The sequence below is a fragment of the Coccinella septempunctata genome, chromosome 1 (genome assembly GCF_907165205.1).
Source record: "Coccinella septempunctata chromosome 1, icCocSept1.1, whole genome shotgun sequence".
NCBI classification, from domain to species: Eukaryota; Metazoa; Arthropoda; class Insecta; order Coleoptera; family Coccinellidae; genus Coccinella; species Coccinella septempunctata.
This window is the reverse complement of record NC_058189.1, coordinates 29643026-29661820: the sequence shown is the minus strand read 5'-3', so window position 1 is coordinate 29661820 and position 18795 is coordinate 29643026. Positions and strand designations below refer to the sequence as shown.

The following is an 18795-nucleotide window of genomic DNA, read 5'->3' as shown; positions in this document are numbered from 1 at the left end:
GGCATAGAGTCATTATTCCGGGATATCTCCAAAAGGAAGTTCTAAAAAAGTTGCATAATTGTCACACGGGAATAGTAAAAACAAAGTCATTAGCAAGATCTTATGTTTGGTGGCCCTGTCTCAACAAAGACATCGAAATAATGTGTAAATCATGTACGGTCTGTCAATAAGTACAGAGAAACCCTAACAAAGGACAGTTACAATCCTGGCCTATATCTAATGAAGTATGGGAAAGAGTGCATATAGACTTTTAAGGTCCCATAATGGGTAAATATTGTTTAATTGTCTTAGACTCATTTTCGAAATGGTTGGAGGTTTTTGTAATGAATAGTATTACAACAAGTCACACAATAGAAAAATTAACCGAAATTTTTTCTCGTTTTGGTATACCTAAGATATTAGTGTCTGATAATGGACGTCAGTTAGTTTCGGAGGAATTTGAAAACTTTTTGACATAAAATGGTTTGGAATACTCGCATATAACTTCACCTCCCTACCATGCAGCTTCATAAATGAGATGCAAAATCGTAACAGTAACTTCGATATGAATCGTTCACTCTGTAGGTTACTGATGACTTATAGAATAACTGAACATTGTTCAACGAGTGAATCCCCCTCACGTTTGTTTTTGGAAGACAGACAGAAAAATTTTGAAAAACCACCTAAAGACATTGTAACTGTAAAAAATAATAATAATAAAGAAAATCTCAGAGTAATAACTTAAAATATTTTAGAGGAGGAAGGAGAGAGAGATTCACCTTGGGGCAATGTGTCTATGCGAAGGACTTTAGAAATGTAACCAAACCAAATTGGGTAGTTGGTCATATAATAAAAATTTTAGTAATAATGTGTATTTGGTGAAAGTTCACAACACAGATTTGGTTTGGAAAAGACATCAAAATCAATTGGTCAGTTGTGATACACCCAATGTCGGAGATATAGATTCTAGTTTCGACTATAACGATGAACTTGCCAATGATTCTTATGATCATTGTAATAATGATGTTGCGAATGAGCATTGTTTGGAAAATGGTGTCAGTGATGATTTTCTGAGCGATTTTGACGGTAGAATGATTAAGGAAGGATATAGGGCTCAGAAAGTGACACCACAACGCACATCATTGCTGGTACAGAATAGAAGATTGAGAAAGTCGCCAGATAGGTGGCGTTATTGATTCTAATTTTGTAATTAATTGTTTTATAATGTAAAATAGATTTGTTGGGAAATAACTAAATAAGGAGGGGACAGTGTAATGTACGCACTTTATTCTTGTGCGCATGTAATTGTTGCATGGAGCGTACTTAGATTGTTAACGCGAACCAGTTGAGAAATGGTTTGCAATATGACCGAATGTCAAATTTGGAAATAAATGAGATCACCCTCAGAGTGTTTAATCTTCTCAAGACATTACAATTTCAATTCAAATTTCGCGCTACCGGTATCGGAAATAGCTTGTGACATACTCGTAACAAGCCATAATTAGTGGCGGCTTCAGTTTGGCCGCCATCAGACCAGTTCGGGAGTGAGAGGGTTGAACGTGATTTGTTCTTAGGAAGTAAAAAATGGAATGATTTTTGTTTGTTACACCGTCTGAAAAGTTCAATAGGTGTGTGGTATTATTTAGTTTTATTGCTTTCATTGATTAATATTGTTTACAAACGATGAGCCTTTATTCAATAATAGTTGTAAAAGATTCAAGAAAACATCTGTTGAATAGAATAAAAGGGAGTGCGGGGGACTTGACCCATGCTATGGTCAGGAGATATAATCAGTGGTCCAAGTTTCCCGCACTGAGCTTATATAATTCAAAAAAAAAGGAAATTGAATTATAGAAATAAATATAATGAAATTTACAAAAGTAAAAAACTCATTTCTCGGAAATGAGTGAGAGGGACTCTGAAATAGAAAATATGTATTTCATACGCTGATACATCAGATGATCAAAACTGATAGGAAACCGTTGGTCATTGGAAATTGTTTTCTTTAAATGTTTTTCTTGATAAGCAAACTTATGGTCAAGTCTCTCTCGACCTCTGTTCAACTCCCCCATAGATTGGGTAGACATGAGCCAATTTACAGTTCCTAAAAAAAGAATTGCTGTACTCAAAATATTCATCTCACCATCACTCTACTAAAATCTGTCGTTACCTATTTGGGCATGATATCTTCATGCAAAAAAATGAGTTGTTACCATTTACAGATACAACTTAAGTGGCTTCAGAGTGAATGAGTGAAAAGGGGTTCTACTCTCCCGGACTGCCCACACATATTTCAAAACAGCGATTCTTAGTTTGAATTTTTTTTTCAGAGAATTATCGAATCTTACATTGACAAAAGGGTAGGGACAACCTACGGCCCACCAGCTGGTAAAACACTCAGTGTGTTTATAGACGACATCAATATGCCAGTGATAAATGATTGGGGCGATCAAATCACCAATGAGATTGTGCGACAACTAATGGAATGTGGTGGTGAGAATAACACATCTTTATTTCACTACATACATCATTGAACTGAAAATATTCGGTTTACGTTGATTTTTGAGCAGCGAATGTTATAAATCGTCTTAACGCAGTAAAGAAATATTGCAAAACATGAAAAGCGGAAGTAGTTTCCCGAAATTTCGTCATTATTAGAAGATAATTAAGAGTGAAAATTCCCAATAATAACTTCATATATTAGGAGTAAAAATATGTTTCCGCCGTTTTTTGTCAAAAAATTATATTTTTTGAAAGAGCGGTAGTTTGCATTTAATCGAAGTATTGTCCATGGCTCAATCTCATCAATTGTATTCGGTAGAGAGTTCCACTACTTCCAGTGCTTGTTTTCGCTTACATGAAGCAACTCGTAAATTTTTGGCCTTCCACTGCGATCTTTGTCTTCTACGTCAAAATTTTTTAAAATTTTGAAACTACTCACTACATGTTCTCTTCACCCAAGGCAGCCTCATTGTATGCTTAGCGAACAATCGATACGGCTCAGTTGTAGTTTTTTTTAAATTAAACTAGTAAATTAAGTTTCCTGAACTGGGCCTATTTGGCTAAAATTTGTATATTTTCGAATGAAAAAAAAGTTATATGATGTTAATAATATGATCGGCTCATTTTGTTCTTGAATGTGCAACCTAATTTTCAAGCCGGTTATCTTCTGCGAATTCTGCGAAAGCCTCGTGCCATGCCATTTCTCCCAAAACGGCGGAAACTTATTTGTACTCCTAATACTTTCATACTTTCTTAAGATTTCCGTTCTATTTTTATCGCCCAAATTTTGATCGCACCTATTTCAGAACCACCTTGTATCACCAATTCTGGAGTTCGCTGGTCTAGTTTGTTCTGAGGGGTGAATGCAATAGTGTGCACCAAAAACAGAATTGAATGAGTTGTTAAACCACGACACGTGTTTCCCATCACAATAGCACCTGAAGATCCTATTGTGGTAGAGAAACACGTGTCGTGGTTTAACAACGCGGTTTTGTGAAAATCATATAATTCTGTTGTAGTTCAATTATGAATTTTCATTAAGTATCGGTCACATCACTTCAATATCGAAAGTTTGCAACCTAAACGGTACACTTTTGGATTCACAGTCACCTTATTTTTTTCCAATAAGGGATTAGGAGGTATTGGGAATTCAAATGTACAGTGACTATATAGTCACTGTATTCAAATGCAGATTGCAGCGACATGGTGATGACAGTTCAAACTGAAAAGTTAGGCCCGGCGCAAATAGAAACGCAGGTTGGTGAGGTGACGCAGGGTGACGCAGCTTTTTCCTGCGATGCACGTACTATCTGACAAGTCACTGTCACGCTTTATTTGCGCAGTATTGGTCTTTTCTATGTTTTACAAAAACTCACTCTGCGTCACCTCACTAACCTGCGTTTCTATTTGCGCCGGGCCTTAATGCAGTCATTGTCATTCTTGAAGGGGATTTGGAGATTTTCGTCAAATGAATCCTTTTTTTTTCAGTTTATAGTTGTTTTTGTCAATTTAGAAGATTGTTTGTCGAAGCTAGATTCAAGTGTGTTAATTATTATGAATTTTTAGGTCACTAAAAAATTCCGACTATGTTGTGAATCAGCTTATAAAAGAGAGCAATATTTTTTGAATCCGAACTTCTTTGCTCTTTACGCGACCATAAGGCCCGGCGCAAATAGAAACGCAGGTTAGTGAGGTGACGCAGGGTGACGCAGCTTTTTCCTGCGATGCACCCACTATCTGACAAGTCACTGTCACGCTTTATTTGCGCGGCCTTGGACTTTTCTATGTTTTACAAAAACTCACGCTGCGTCACCTCACTAACCTGCGTTTCTATTTGCGCCGGGCCTAATAGAAGGAAATTGATTATATGGAGAGCCACAACTATGATATCTTGCCTTCTCCATTATAAACAATGGCAAAAATTGCAACAAAAAACTTGTCCAGTTGAACTGGTAATCAGAAATGATTTTCTAAATGAATTTTGAATGTAATCGAAATTCATATAATATATCAACCTACAGGTGGAAAAAGTCCTCTCTAGGAGGAACAGATTTGTTTTTTGAGAAAATGCTTTCATTTTGAGGTTAAATATCCAGGTTTATTACTACATCTTCTATTCTTCGTAACTGATTTGAAATGTACAAAAACTTTACCATGCTAAAAGGACTAGATACATATGCCTAGGTCATTTCATCGTGGAAAAAAGTTATAACTGACATCTTCATAAGATAGTCGTAATAGAAGATTTGCTCAAAAAATGCAAATTATGAAAACTTCACTGAGCTTTCCACAAACATGGTATATTAACTTTTTATTTACAAAAATTGACACCAGGGGGTATCTCGCTTGCTTTGGAGTTCCCAAAAGTGGGCATACTTCCATTCAATCACACTTAACAATATTTCATCTAATGGGAAGGATGATTATATGGGAAGGTCATGGAACATATAGTGAAAAGTAATAGGTGAAAGGTAATAGGTGTGAGGATATATTCAATTCTTGAAAAGAACGATATTCCCAGGACATAAGGAGTCCTTTCCATTTTACAGCAACTGGTTCCATTGATTTCAAATATGTTTTGCTCAGTATTAAGTACATACAGAATCCATTCATGCGAGCAGAATACACACCGATACATTAGAATAAAATATCATCATTTCATTCAGGATTCTACAGTTTGGATAAACCGGGAGATTTCTCAACCGTTGTAGATGTTATGTTTTTGGCTGCTATGATTCATCCAGGTGGAGGAAGAAATGATATACCACATAGACTCAAAAGACAATTTTGCGTTTTCAACTGTACCCTGCCCAGCACAACTTCTATGGATTTGATCTTTCGTAAGTCGAATCCTTACTTAAATTACACAGTAAACATATATGTACCTATATTCTTTTGAATGTGAGCATATGTATGAGTTATTGCAGAGATTAGTGTAACGGGGTACCATACAGTTCGGCATATGATACAAAAAACTTAATTACATTGAAATAGGTATGTACATTGTTATTTACATTAAAAGAATTCTCTTTACTTAAGAGGTAGGTACTGAATTGTTGTACATATTAAAAATTCTTGTTTTGAATATTTTTCAATTGCTTCATTGTAGTACCTTGTGATGAACGACATTTTTAGTTTTTTTCCCGGTCGCGAGAATAAATAGGGCAGAAGGTTTGCCGACTCATGAACAGGCAATATATGTACAACTGGCCATGAGAAAAACAACTATTTTCTAGATTTGAGCAACACACACCCAAGGACTGGCCTTGCGATTTGTTAATTGTCATAGCACACGCACGACGAATGGGAAATTGGATTCTCTTAAACTCAAATGGCATATCTGTTGGGATCATCGGAATTCTGGGAATAAGAACTTCCTCACCTTTATACTTTCCTTTGAGTATCGTTTAAGGTGTTTCACCACTAAACGTGTTCCGTTGCATAAAAAATTATGCAAAAGGCTGTTTAACATTTCTCAACATAATGACAACTGATCCAACCTTCAGTTGTAAATTGTGTGATGGCAAACCTGGTAAATCCAATGAGTTCAAAAACTCAGTAGGATAATTTGTAGTTTCATTCTCGTTTGTTGCACTATCTATAGATTTAAAACAAAGCAGTGGACCAATAATTTCACTTTGAATGATCAAATTTAACTGATCAACATCTTTGTGCTTTGCCGCAAGAATGGCTCTTTCACTCAACCAATTCATGTTTTTGTGGTTGGCACTTATATTTGAAAATACGTTCCTTATGAGCTCATCCTTGGTTGATACAAAAGTGCAGAAATTTGAAGGAAATTATATCAGACCTGTTGATTGATCAACAGGAACACGGCCATTACCTATATCCAGCAATTCTGGCAGATGGATCACATTTGTTTGAACTAAGTGGTTTCAGGCATCTCTATCATACTCTCGTTCGCGTTCCACTCCTCTATTGAAAATGTCGTTAGTTCCACGAGGAGGCGATGGCATTCCTAACTTAACCAACAAACTGCCAGACATGAGATAACAAAGGTCTTCGATCAAAATCAAAGCCTGGTTATGGATCTCCGCATTCACCTCTAGATTAGGATTGCCTGATGTGGCACGAATACGATGTGATATGTCTTCTGACATATCGTCTTTGTACTTATTACACAGTTCACAAGGATTCTATGGAAAGCATTCCGAAATATTGATGACAAATAATGTGCGAATCTGGCTTCCAGATGCAGAAACAATTGCTTCAGCGATTGTTATATCCCAGTGACAATCGCTTTCAAGCAGATTGAGCTCTTGACATGCAGCACGAAATGTTGGATACACAACACAATTGACAGTTCGAAGAGACTTGAAAGATGTCAGCCCACGAACGTTCATCAGCAATAATCGCGAGTAGAAACATTCGTCATTTTTCGGATAAACTGTATAAATGTGACCAAGAGCATCAGTTGAACGCACATCTGGATGGTTGGGCACCACATTACCTTTGTCTTCGACGTTGAAATTTCTTTGAAGAAGCACTCCAAGTATAATAGCGTGGCATCTCAGAATAAAGTAAAGTTTGTGCAAATGGATAACTTTGGCATATGGAAAAAACTGGTCAATGTTGTCGCTGGAGGTGTTTCAGCACGTTGATCCATATTTGTAGAATTGAAATACACTCTTTGGCCTTGAATGTTTTCGAAAGAAGTGGTGAATAAGGAATAATCCAAGTATTATCGACTATAACACTTTGAACATTTTCCATTAACTATGCATGGTGATTGGGGATTGATGATGCCACATGGTCCATCTTTGTAGTTCCTCATTTGGATGTTGTTTGGCTTTGTCGAATATCATTTCTGCTTTTCTCTTCATAAATTTTGTTACTGGTTCCCATTCCAAGTCCTTGTAGATTTGTTTGTTCCTAACAAACCAGGGTACATCCATCGCCATTCTAAGGAGTTCATTCTCAGTGGCCTGTATTCTCTTGATGTGGGTCTAGGCTGCGAAGCCCCATGCCGCCGATCCATATGTTAGTTGTAGTCGCGCGATAGTTTTAATCATCGTCAACTTGATGTTCTTATTCATACGACGTCTTCGGCCTATAAGTGGATAAAGTCTACTCATTGTCGCTTTTGTTTTATCGACTGCACATTTGATGTGGTTTCTCCATATTAGTCCTTTGTCAAGCTTCACTCCTTGGTATGTTTCTTCATTTTCCCATTCAATCTCTTCCCCATCAACTTCAAGGTTTTCTTCCATCCTCAATCTTCTCTTTTGCAGTAATATTGCTTGAGTTTTTCTTCCATTGATTTGGATTTTCCATTTGATGCACCATTTGAGTATTTCATATATGGCTTTCTGCAGTCTATGGTTGGAATGATTTCGGTTTCCGATGGTTCCATGATCAGTTCTTCGTTTGCCTCCACTTCTTCTTCTAGATCCTCAATGCCATCATCATTTCTGTCGTTTATTCTGGCTTCTCTCTCAATCGAGTCGACATTCCGTTTGCTCCATGCAGTGGAGGTATAACTGTCCGTTCTCGTCGTAAGCGTTTTTGCATTTTCCAAGCCGAGTGATCTATTGTATTCAGTTCCCTTAATCTCTGTTATTACACAGACATCTGTTATTACACAGTTCTGTTGAAGCATTTTTCAATATCTGACTATGCTTATTCAGTTTCACCTTGTGTTTTTTTTTTTGTTGTTCTGTAGATTTTTCTGAGTCTTCTGTTCTTTTTTATAAGTTCCTTTATATCCCTTGGCGTATCTCCATGTGAATGTTTCGAAATTGGTTTCCTTATTCTCTTGGTGCTTTCTTCATAGGCTTCTTTTATTCGATTTTGAAATTTTTCAACTGCTTCATCTTATTCATCCCGGGTGTTCATTTGGGGAATTTCCGTGATTTTCTCTTGAAATAAATTCTTATTATTATCATCACAATAAATTCTTATATTTCTCCCAGTCTGTGCGATCCTTGGTTTGTTTGGCCATGTCCCATTAGGAATTCTATGGGATTGTGGTCTGAAGTTCCGTATTTTATTGTATCAATGCTGATTTCTTCAGTGAAGTCCTTCATTACGACAATGTCCAGTACATCGGGTAGTCCATTTACTCTTGGTATGTAGGTCGGTATATCAGGTCCTATCACAACTGCATTAAGTTTTTCAGCATAATTCTTCAGTCTTCTTCTGTTGGTATTTTCCACCTTACTGTTCCATTCCTGCGATTTGCAGTTAAGATCATCAATTAAGATTTTCGGGTGTCTTCCTTCTAGTAGCATTTTTGGATCCTCTTCCAGCATGTACTTATCCGATGATTTATAAGTCGAAATAATCTTCACTTGTCCTCGATTGGTATTCACAATAATCGATATTGCTTCTACTTATTGACCATTGAATATTTGGTCGAAATGGTGATCCATATTCCTTCTAACCAGTATAGCAACGGCACCTGTGCTGTTAGGTCTATCATTTCTGTAGATATCGTAATTGGGAAATGCTATCCGAACGTTGGGGTAAAGATTTTTTTCTTGAAGAGCTATGACATCCGGTCTCTTCTCTTCAATCAGTTCTTCCAATTTTGGTCTGCGGGCTCTCAATCCTTCGACGTTCCAAGAGACGATTATGAGATTGTTCTTTATCGTCGTATCATCCATTAAATATTCTTAATAATTTGCTGCATCTTCTACTCAATCTCTTTCTCCAGATTCTGCATCATTGTGCTGAGGAGGTTTTTCGTGAACTTACCCAGTTTCTCAGCGATTCCAGAAATTCCTTTCCTGGTTTTGGCTTTTTTGACGGTTTTTGCCTTTTTCGTCTTTTTCTATGGTTTCTTCGTCTCTTTGACTGCTTTGGTTGCAGTTTCCTGGGGTTTCTTCACTTCCGAAGAGTTTTGGGCTGGCTTCGGAGCATTTTGTGTTGTCCTCGAGCTGGTTCGATTTGATCTTGGAGATCTCTTGGTCTTTTTAGTGACCAATTTCCATTCGCTACATCCCTTGTAGCTGGCTGGATGTCCTTGCTCTCCACAGAGAACACAAGAAGCATTTCTCTCCTCATTCTCCCTGGTGAGCGTGCACTCCTTAATGCTGTGATTTGCCGAGCATTTCACGCACCTCCATGGAAAAGTGCACTTACTTTGGGCATGTTCATATCGCTGACAGCGATAACATTGTCCAGGCCCGGTCGTCCTTCTCTTAGGTTCAACAACACAGTTCATGTTGTAGAGCCTTCTCACCTCGAAGATATCCTTATTCTGGGTTTTAACCAGCAATAAGGGCATCGGCCTCTTCGTTATATTTGAGGACATCCTCATTGTTGGAAGTAGATTAAGTTATTATTGAAAATATCATTACATCATTGAATTTGATAGTTAATATGAAAATAAATTTTTTTTAGAGTTGTCAATATAGAAAAATAAAAGTCACTTTTGGAAAACTAATAAGTTGTTCAATTCTAAGTTTTCAAGAGGTAGATAAGTGAAGATATAACATGTGTTGATTGTTGGTATTTCTGTTACCTCCGATTGTATCAGATGGCTATATTCAGTCCAATCGGTGTATTCTATTGTTTGCATTAGTTCTCTTCTTGGCCCTTCTCCTATTGTTAATTCGATGGGGTTGTGGTGAGAGGTTCCGTCCCACAAGGTCTCTATCGAGAATTCTCTGGTGATATTTTTCATAATTGCGATATCAATTATATCTGGTAATCCATTTCCGAATGCTAGGTACGTTGGTTCTTCAGGTCCAATAACGATAGCTTCATGTTTTTCAGCGAGATCTTTCAGTTTTCTGCCATTTCTGTTTTCCATCCTGCTGTTCCATTCTGGAGATTTGCAATTAAAATCTCCGATGCAGATTTTCGGGTTTGTTCCATCTAGTAAGTTTTGATTTCTTCTTCCAATAAGTTATTTGGGGGTCTTTTATATGCCGATATGACTTCGACTCTTTGTCGATTTATTTCAGCAACAATCGTCAGTGTTTCTATTTGTGACTCGTCAGATCTTCCTTTAAAATAGTGTTTCCGATCTCGTCTAACCAGTTAGGCAACACCTCCCCCAGTGTTTGCGATTCTGTCACATCTATATATCTCATAATTCATTATGTTCAATCGCGTATTTGGTTGTATTCTTGTTTTTTGTAAGGCTATTATATCAGGTTTTCTCTCTGATATTATTTCTTCTATCTCGGATTTACGAGTTCTGACCCCGTTTATGTTTCAGGAGACTATTTTAAGGGAATTTTTCCTAGTTTTTTGTTCCATTATTTCAGTGTATTGAACATTTCTTGGAGTTTTTTCTCCATCTCTCTTTCAATTTCCAACATGATTTTGTTGAACATTTTTTCAGTAAAAGTGTTTAAGTCGTCGACGGAATTAGAGACTTTTCTGTGTTCTTTTGTTTTGTTGATCGTAGGTTTAGCTTGGGGCATTTTCTGTTGCTCCTTCTTCTGTTCAGGTTTAGGTACTTCTTTTTTGTCGTCTACGTTGGAGAGGATGGGCTTCTTTTTCTCCTGGACTTTTCGAGGAATCGTGCTCTGCTGAGCCGATTTCTGGCCTGTTTTCTTCTTCCTTGTCACTAATTCGAATTCGCTACATCCTTCGTAGCTTGCTGGATGACCTTCTTCGCCGCACAGAACGCATGTGGCATTTCTCTCCTCACCTTTTCTGGTAAGTTCGCAATCTTTTGTGCAATGATTGCCCAAACATTTAACGCATCTATATGGAAAAGAGCACTTGTTTTGGGCATGTCCATACCTCTGGCATCTGAAGCATTGACTTGGATTTTCTGCCCTTCTTTTTGATTCCACAACAATGCAGAGATTGTAGAGGCGTCTTATTTCGAAAATCTCCTTTCTCTGAGTTTTGACCAGGTATAAGGGTATTAACTTTTTGATTTTATTGGATGTCGTTCTGGACACCTCGGCGTCATGGATTCCTTGGACTTGGACTAGATCATTTTTGATTATATCTAGGTCAGCAACTATTGGGAGATGCCTGCGTGACTGCGTAGATCTTTTTCTCTTCCTCCATCTGGTAGGTAAAGTACTCCTTACCAATCTGGTCAAAATATTTCGTAATGTTTCTGTAGTCGTCCACAGTCGAAGCTTCGATCCTAATTCCGTCTTTTACGACGGTTGCTCTGTTGAAGCTGAATTTCTTCTTGTAGAGAGCTTTCGAGATCTCTACCCAGTCGGCTGTACCCATCGTCATGATGGGTGGAATTTTATCTTTTTTAGGTAACTCGGTTGCTTTTTTGCGGTCTCTTCGTCTGAAGATAAACTTTCTTTACGCGCGCGTTTTGTGGGTTTTTGCAACTTGAGTTGCAAAATTTTTCTTCTTTTCCGGTTCTGGGGCTACTTCCTGTTTGGAGGAATTTTTGGGAACCGCTACTGGCTTTACAATTTCTGCAAATGGGGGGGATTCCTTTGCCGTAATCTGTTCAGCAATTTCAGCAAAACTAGGAGAATGAGGCGCTTTATTCTTATTAACTTCCTTTCTCAAGAGGCGTATCTCCCCGACCAACTGAGCCACGGTTTCAGTTAGTTTATTAATTTGAGCCTTCAACTGCCCATTCTCTTCTTTTAGCCTTACAAGCTCCTCTACTTCTCCATCGCTGAAGTCTTCGGTGTCCGTAGCTTCCCTGTAGGAAATCTCAATGTCTGAGACCTCCGAAATGGCTTTTTGTCGGTATTAAACTATGAGGTATTTCTAAATAAAAATGAAATATTTGAAATCCTCACTACAATATTACTATAAAGCTATGTGGTTATATATTTTCTATATTAAAAAAAATAAATCGACTCACCAATGATATCCGTGGAACCATCGATCAACGATCTGGACTCATATATCTATTATATTCTATATCAATAATGGGACTTCGAAAATTGAAGCCAGCCCGTGGCCGGAATCGACTTCTGCGCATGTGCAGAAATATTAAGAATAAAAATACCGGATTAGCTCTGTCTCTTTCTGATACATCGTTTTATGAACTGACAGGAATGAAATGATTTTACTTCACAACCATTCGAATATTTTCGACCTTAACCTAACAATATGTGAATCAGGTTTGCATTACTTAGTAATTTGTATTTCATCGTTGATTTCTAATAATAAGAAGTCAAAAATCATGAAACTTCATCATTTTGCAACACTAGATGCTCGGATTCATAACAATAGTGAAATATTATGTGTTTTCCACAGAAAACCTGCGGAGTGCGGAGATTAACAAAAGTGATGTTGAATCAACAAGAATTGTAGGACTCTGAATACATTTTTATAGGTTGTTCACTATCGTATATTATCTGCATTGTATATAGATAAGTCTGTTATAGTCTTGAAATTCAGTTGGGAGTTGAGATAATACTTCTAGTTCAATTTATGATTGTTTTTTCAGCACTGAAAAAGTGAAACATCTACATCGACATCTATATCTATAAAGCTCAACTGTAGTTAATATCTACCAGTTTCTCATCTTCTAAATATTTTTATTGCCAAGTTGAGTATTGAATTGATTCTATTGAAGCATGGCTCTGTTAATGAGCACTCTGTACTTTTATATGTAATATAACTACATATTACAAACCCATTAGGGACTGAATTTATTAATTTGCAGGAAATGAAATGAAATGCATCTATTTCTACTTGGAATAATACTATGAGCAATAATTGATCAATTTTCGAGTTCAACTGTTCGCCATTTTCAAAATGGCGGCCGTTCCATATATGGAACACTAGTCCTTTGGGGGGAGAAATGAAATTTAGTTAGGAGACATAACTTTTATTCAGTATATAATAAAATACTGCAATTCGACATTTTATTTTGTGTGAAAATGTACGAAACAGTCAACGCATAATCCAACGTCGCATTTTGGACACTGGGTGCGAACAGAGCTACCAGTGTGACACGATCCAACACATCGCCTACGTTTATTATTTGGAACATACTCAACAAAATGATCTCTTCCGTCGAGGCGAACATCTGGTAATATTTTAGAATTCATTGACCTTCCTGCCGATTTCGGTAAATTATGAAATTTCTTCAGGTAGGCCTGTACAATTTGTATCCTGAAAATCAGCTGGGTTGTTTCAGGGTGATGCATTTTGTAGATCACCCAAGCATTTTGAACAGCTGCATCTATGAGCCATGTAAAAATTGGCCACCACCACTTTTTACCTCTTATAGCAATTCTATAAACATTTATGTTTGCATCCATCTGATCAGCCCCTCCCATGAACTCGTTGTACTGCCCTATACAGAGAGGTCTTTTTATAGTGATCTTCGTTTTTGCGGCCGCTGAGTACCTTTGCGCGTTAGACAGAGGATGAACAGAGTGTATAGTCGACGCAACCGTTACAACTGAATTATCCATCCATCTGGCAACCACAATTGGAACATCATCATGGACACACAGGGCATAGTCGAATTCACCTCTTTTTTTTTTCTTCATTTCCTTTACACTCGTTATTGGACAGTCACGAGCAATCCTATTTTCTCTTACGGTTCCAGTACCATTCTAACCCCTTTTCTTGAGATACGACAGGAATTTCACAGATGTGAATAAGTTATCAAAATAAAATTGATATGGCAAACGTTTTATGTCTTCTGGTAGGTCGTCAATGAGTTGAATGTGTGGAGCAGTGGCTTTGCCATATTCTTTTTGATGAGTTGGGTTAGAATTAGGTATCGCTCCTTGGTATATTTCGAAGTTGATCAGATAACCATTTTTCGAATTCATACACCAACATTTGTACCCGAAACGTATGGGCTTTCCCCGGATGAACTGCTTACACCCATGTCGACCATAATATTCTATCATACTTTCATCATAGGAAATCTGTAAAGAGGGTATGAAATGTGTCAGAAAATTATCTTTCATTTTTCTGATAAAGGGTCGTAATTTGGTCATTCTGTCTGAAGGATCAAGTTGCGAGTTATCTGCACAATGTAAAAACCTCATGATCTCAATAAACCTATCACGTCTCATAGCTTTATACACAGCAATATTTCGGAGATCATCACCTGAATCCCAATAGCTTTTTTTTGAAGGTTTTTTTATCATATCCTGATACAATCAGTATTGCCAGAAAGCATCTTATTTCGTCATCAGTAATAATAGAGATTTTGCAGTTCTTCATAGCCGCATATTTGTTACTTTCTTCTGCTAAAAACTTCACAATATCATCCGTAATAAAGCATTCAAATATGTCGATTGAAGTCATATTGCTATATTTTGAAACATCACATTCAGGAAATAGAACAGCTGAGGTACAAGGAAGGTCCTTTTTTTGTGTCCATCTTCTCTGCTCAGATTTTTGCGAAAGTTTGGATATTGACGCAATAATTAATAAAGGGACGTCGTCTGGAATCTCTTCTTCGTCACCATCTTCATCATCATCCAACATATAAAAGTTCCCTAATCTTGAACCACTTTCCATGAGAATTTCAGCACTTGCAACCAGTTGTTTTCCGGATAGATTATCCAATAATCCACCAGATTCTTCATCTGCAGAATCCTCGTCTGATAGTTCTCTAGGTTCTGGTGGTTCAATATAAACAGCTTGCACACCATCATTTGGCTCAAAATCGTCCCAGAATTCATTACTCTCGAATAAATCGGCAATATCCTGAACGGATAACCTATAAACAAATTCAGCATAGTATTAGTATCCTAAGAGACTAGGGTTCCATATAGGGAACACGATAAAGAACATCTAATCTAATCATATTTGAAATGTTTTCTTTGTTGGTTATGACTTGCAATATAATGGACATTATATACAATTTTCGAAACATTATTTACTTACAACAACAATTGAACGATTCGAAAAATATATATACTTACTTTTCCCGGCACGCCATTCTTCACGTTCACTGTAACAACGATAAATACAAACTGCTCTAAAACGAGACACAGATGTTTCAGAACTGCTGAGTGTAGTCTATTGGAACTATGATGTACTTAAACAGCTGAAAACATATTCCCAAGTGAAAAAGGGCGACTGATCAAATTTTTGGGTGTATTTCAGTAAGACTCATTTACTGTTCCTTATATGGAACGCTAGTACATAATGGGTTAAATGTTGGCCCAAAAATATTTTTAATTGAGTATTGAGTAGATTTACAAGAGAGGAAATTCAGGAGGTAAGATAAGTATGATGTTTACACGTACACGCAATAATTGAAACTGGTATGAAACAGTAATATAAAACGCACTTGTTATTATGTCAGTTTACTGAGTATAGACAATACCATTCCTTTTCGGCACTTAATTATTATTTCACAAATCATAATAATATTGGTTGAATAGTTTTTATGCACTTATTTGGTTTGATCTCTTTTCGTTGATTCATCTGATAGTTGAAAAAAAACGGATGCATACTCGATGAATTTAATATTCATTAACTTTCGCCTCACATAAAATTCTTCTCAAAATTTGTACAACAATTTGAAATAAATCATCATTCGAATTCATTCAATCATTCACCGTCAAATATGAAGACAACCTATACTTCATTCAAATTTATTTTAGCAGTCGGTTGGCCATGAAATAATTTTCTCAAGTTTTTGTAACTAGAACGAAGTTAGGTTGGCACTCATGAAATGTCGTTAATGTCATAACGCCGTTGCCACAACTAATATCAATTTTTATTACGAAAATTCGAAAATGCCGAAGGTGATTGAAAAAAGAGACAGGGTTTCAGGAAGTGCTATTTAGAATTCAGGTCCGCTGATTCAAATAGTTATACCCTGATATTCTAAAATCCACAATGCGTCAGGCGGTAGCGAACATATTCAATGTAAGAGAATTTATATAATGTTTCATCTGAATCTAAACGACATATATTTCAGCTGAATATTTCCACAATCAGAAAGATTGTGAATGACGAGGATGACAAAGAATTTTCTTCTATTGGAAGACCCGAAAAAGTGGTGGCATTTGAGAATTTTATGCTTGAGTGAAATAATGCAAAAATTTACTACAGGATTTTCGATGAATGTCATCGTAGAATAAGTTCCTGAAAAGTGATTTTTCTATTTTTCATTTGACTTGTCTTATACAATGTAAATGTCTTAAGGTACTAATAAACACCTAATTATTATAATCACATCAATGTATTATATTAAGATGAATAGCCACAAATACGCGCAAGTTGCCCTGTTACTGTTTATTCATGTGAAATTTTTGTTCAACGGTGAGGTTGCATCTTATGTAACTTGTAACCTCCTTCAACTCCTTTTACTTATATTGATGCAAGATGATTTTTATTGAAAAATTTAATATTCTTGTAATTATCTGTTCATTCCTTCGGGAGATACCCATTGCCAACCACTGCATCATATGCATTTCATCTTCGGGTTAATATTTTTGAAATCTACAAATGATGTAAGCCAAAGAAGATAACAAACATTAACTCTCCTCAAGCTAGTGCATATTATGATATTATACTGATCTCTTGTATTTTCCATGCAAATAACTGGATTTGGTATGCCTTCAATCAGTTTGTATAAACTTCAATTATGTTCGTCAGATATTTTCCGAAGAGATTCCACATTGTGATAAAATACGTAATAACAGAAACTCTTACGTAGAATGGGCAACATAGATTTTAAACCCAAAAATGTTTTGACAAGCTTCATAACCCAACATTTTCGTACTATACAGAGTGAAATGTGTCAAATTTCCATGGCCAACCGACTGCTAAAATAAAGTTGAATGAAGTATAGCTAATATCTTGATTGTCATTTTCGAACTTCTGATTCGCGCATGCGTACAAGTGGATTCCTCCCAACGATTTGGCTTCATTTTTTGTCGTAGTCTAGAAAGCGTGTTATCAATATTGGTATAATAGATATATGTCTGGACTCAAGACACTGAATACACTGAATTCGAACTAATTTCCACTCTATAACACATACACATATGGAACTTACATAAACTTCGGAAGTTTCGTAGACAGAATCACAAATTCCGTAGCTTCGCTAGTGTACACTTTCACTTCGACTTTCTCTTCCGCTTTCACTTTTACAGCACTGTGAATACATCTGCTTTCGCCGAGTGTTCACTCAACAATGACTGAAAATGTAAAGTGTAAGACACATTCGCGATGTATTCATATGGTACTAAATAGGGCTACACTGCTCATCAATCACTCAGAATCAATCAACACATTTTTTTAATCTAGCGGGAAGACTGAGGTTAGCCCTTTGAAACGAAGTGTCAATAAAGATGCTTGGCCCCTCTTTCGGTCAATAATTTTATGGTTTACAATAACAGTATAAGTACACATTCTCCGCCATACTAATATTGAAAAGACATAACTAATTAACTTATGTGAGAGCTCAATGCTCAATAGCCATCAAGAAGGCTCATTAAATTCCATCTTGTTCTGATTGCCATTGGACTAATGAATGAATGATGAAATGAATGAATGAATAGAAACATCCTCATATAACTATTATTCTTCGATTTGTTCCAGAACAAATTGCATGTGGCTATTTCTGTCCTGAAAGGTTTCTTGAACCTGTTGTCAACTTTGTTAGCAAGCTAATACCCTTAACTAGACATTTATGGGAGAAAACGAAAATCAAAATGCTTCCCACCCCAGCTAAATTTCATTATGTCTTCAACTTGAGGGATCTCTCTAGAATATGGCAAGGAATTCTAACTGTAGCGGGAGATGAATGTAAAAATGAAGTCGATCTCCTAAAACTGTGGAGGCACGAGTGTCATAGAGTCATTTCAGATAGGTGAGAATGACATTCTTATATTAGCAGTATTTTGCTCCTTTTCCAATGCTCTCTTATGGAAAATTTCCATATGAGAAAACTCATAAAATTTCATACTCTTTCACAGATTCACTGAACAGGCTGATAAAGATTGGTTCATTAAATGCCTAAAGGACACTGTCGTGAAGGATCTTGGTGATGACTCACAATTTTACACGGATGAGGAGGTATTCTGGGTAGATTTTCTACGAGAAGTTCCTGAAGCCACTGGAGATGAGCCTGAGGATTTCGTTTTTGAAGCTCCAAAAATATATGAGGAGATACCGTCTTGGGAATTCCTGAAGGAAAAATTATTGTGTGAGTACAGAAGAGCAGAATATCGATAAATTTTAACCACCCGATTTAAATTCGGAAGAGAATTTTATTGTAGTTTCTTTATTTTCTTCTCTAACATATTAAATATTTTCTTGAATCGTGGGAGCAAACGCCTCAGCTTGTAATTTCTTGATATGTGAAACAACTTTTTTTCGTACCTAACAATGAGGGTTTCATAGGGGACTACACCGTTTAAGTGATCAGTTCAAAAAGAGAAAATGAATATCTCATGTCAGAAACCA

The 18795-nt window shown here is 36.6% G+C and overlaps 1 protein-coding gene across 3 annotated transcripts in view; it reads left to right on the top strand.

The window, feature by feature from the left end:
* The window catches only part of LOC123318393 (dynein axonemal heavy chain 8-like), a 1393903-nt gene that overhangs the window by 778462 nt on the left and 596646 nt on the right, over positions 1 to 18795 (top strand). For all 3 annotated transcript variants that reach the window (XM_044905013.1, XM_044905020.1, XM_044905005.1), the window contains 4 exons: positions 2310 to 2472; positions 5148 to 5321; positions 17929 to 18199; positions 18306 to 18535. In XM_044905013.1, coding sequence (XP_044760948.1) covers positions 2310 to 2472; positions 5148 to 5321; positions 17929 to 18199; positions 18306 to 18535 — 838 coding nt within the window. The remainder of the gene's footprint in view (positions 1 to 2309; positions 2473 to 5147; positions 5322 to 17928; positions 18200 to 18305; positions 18536 to 18795) is intronic.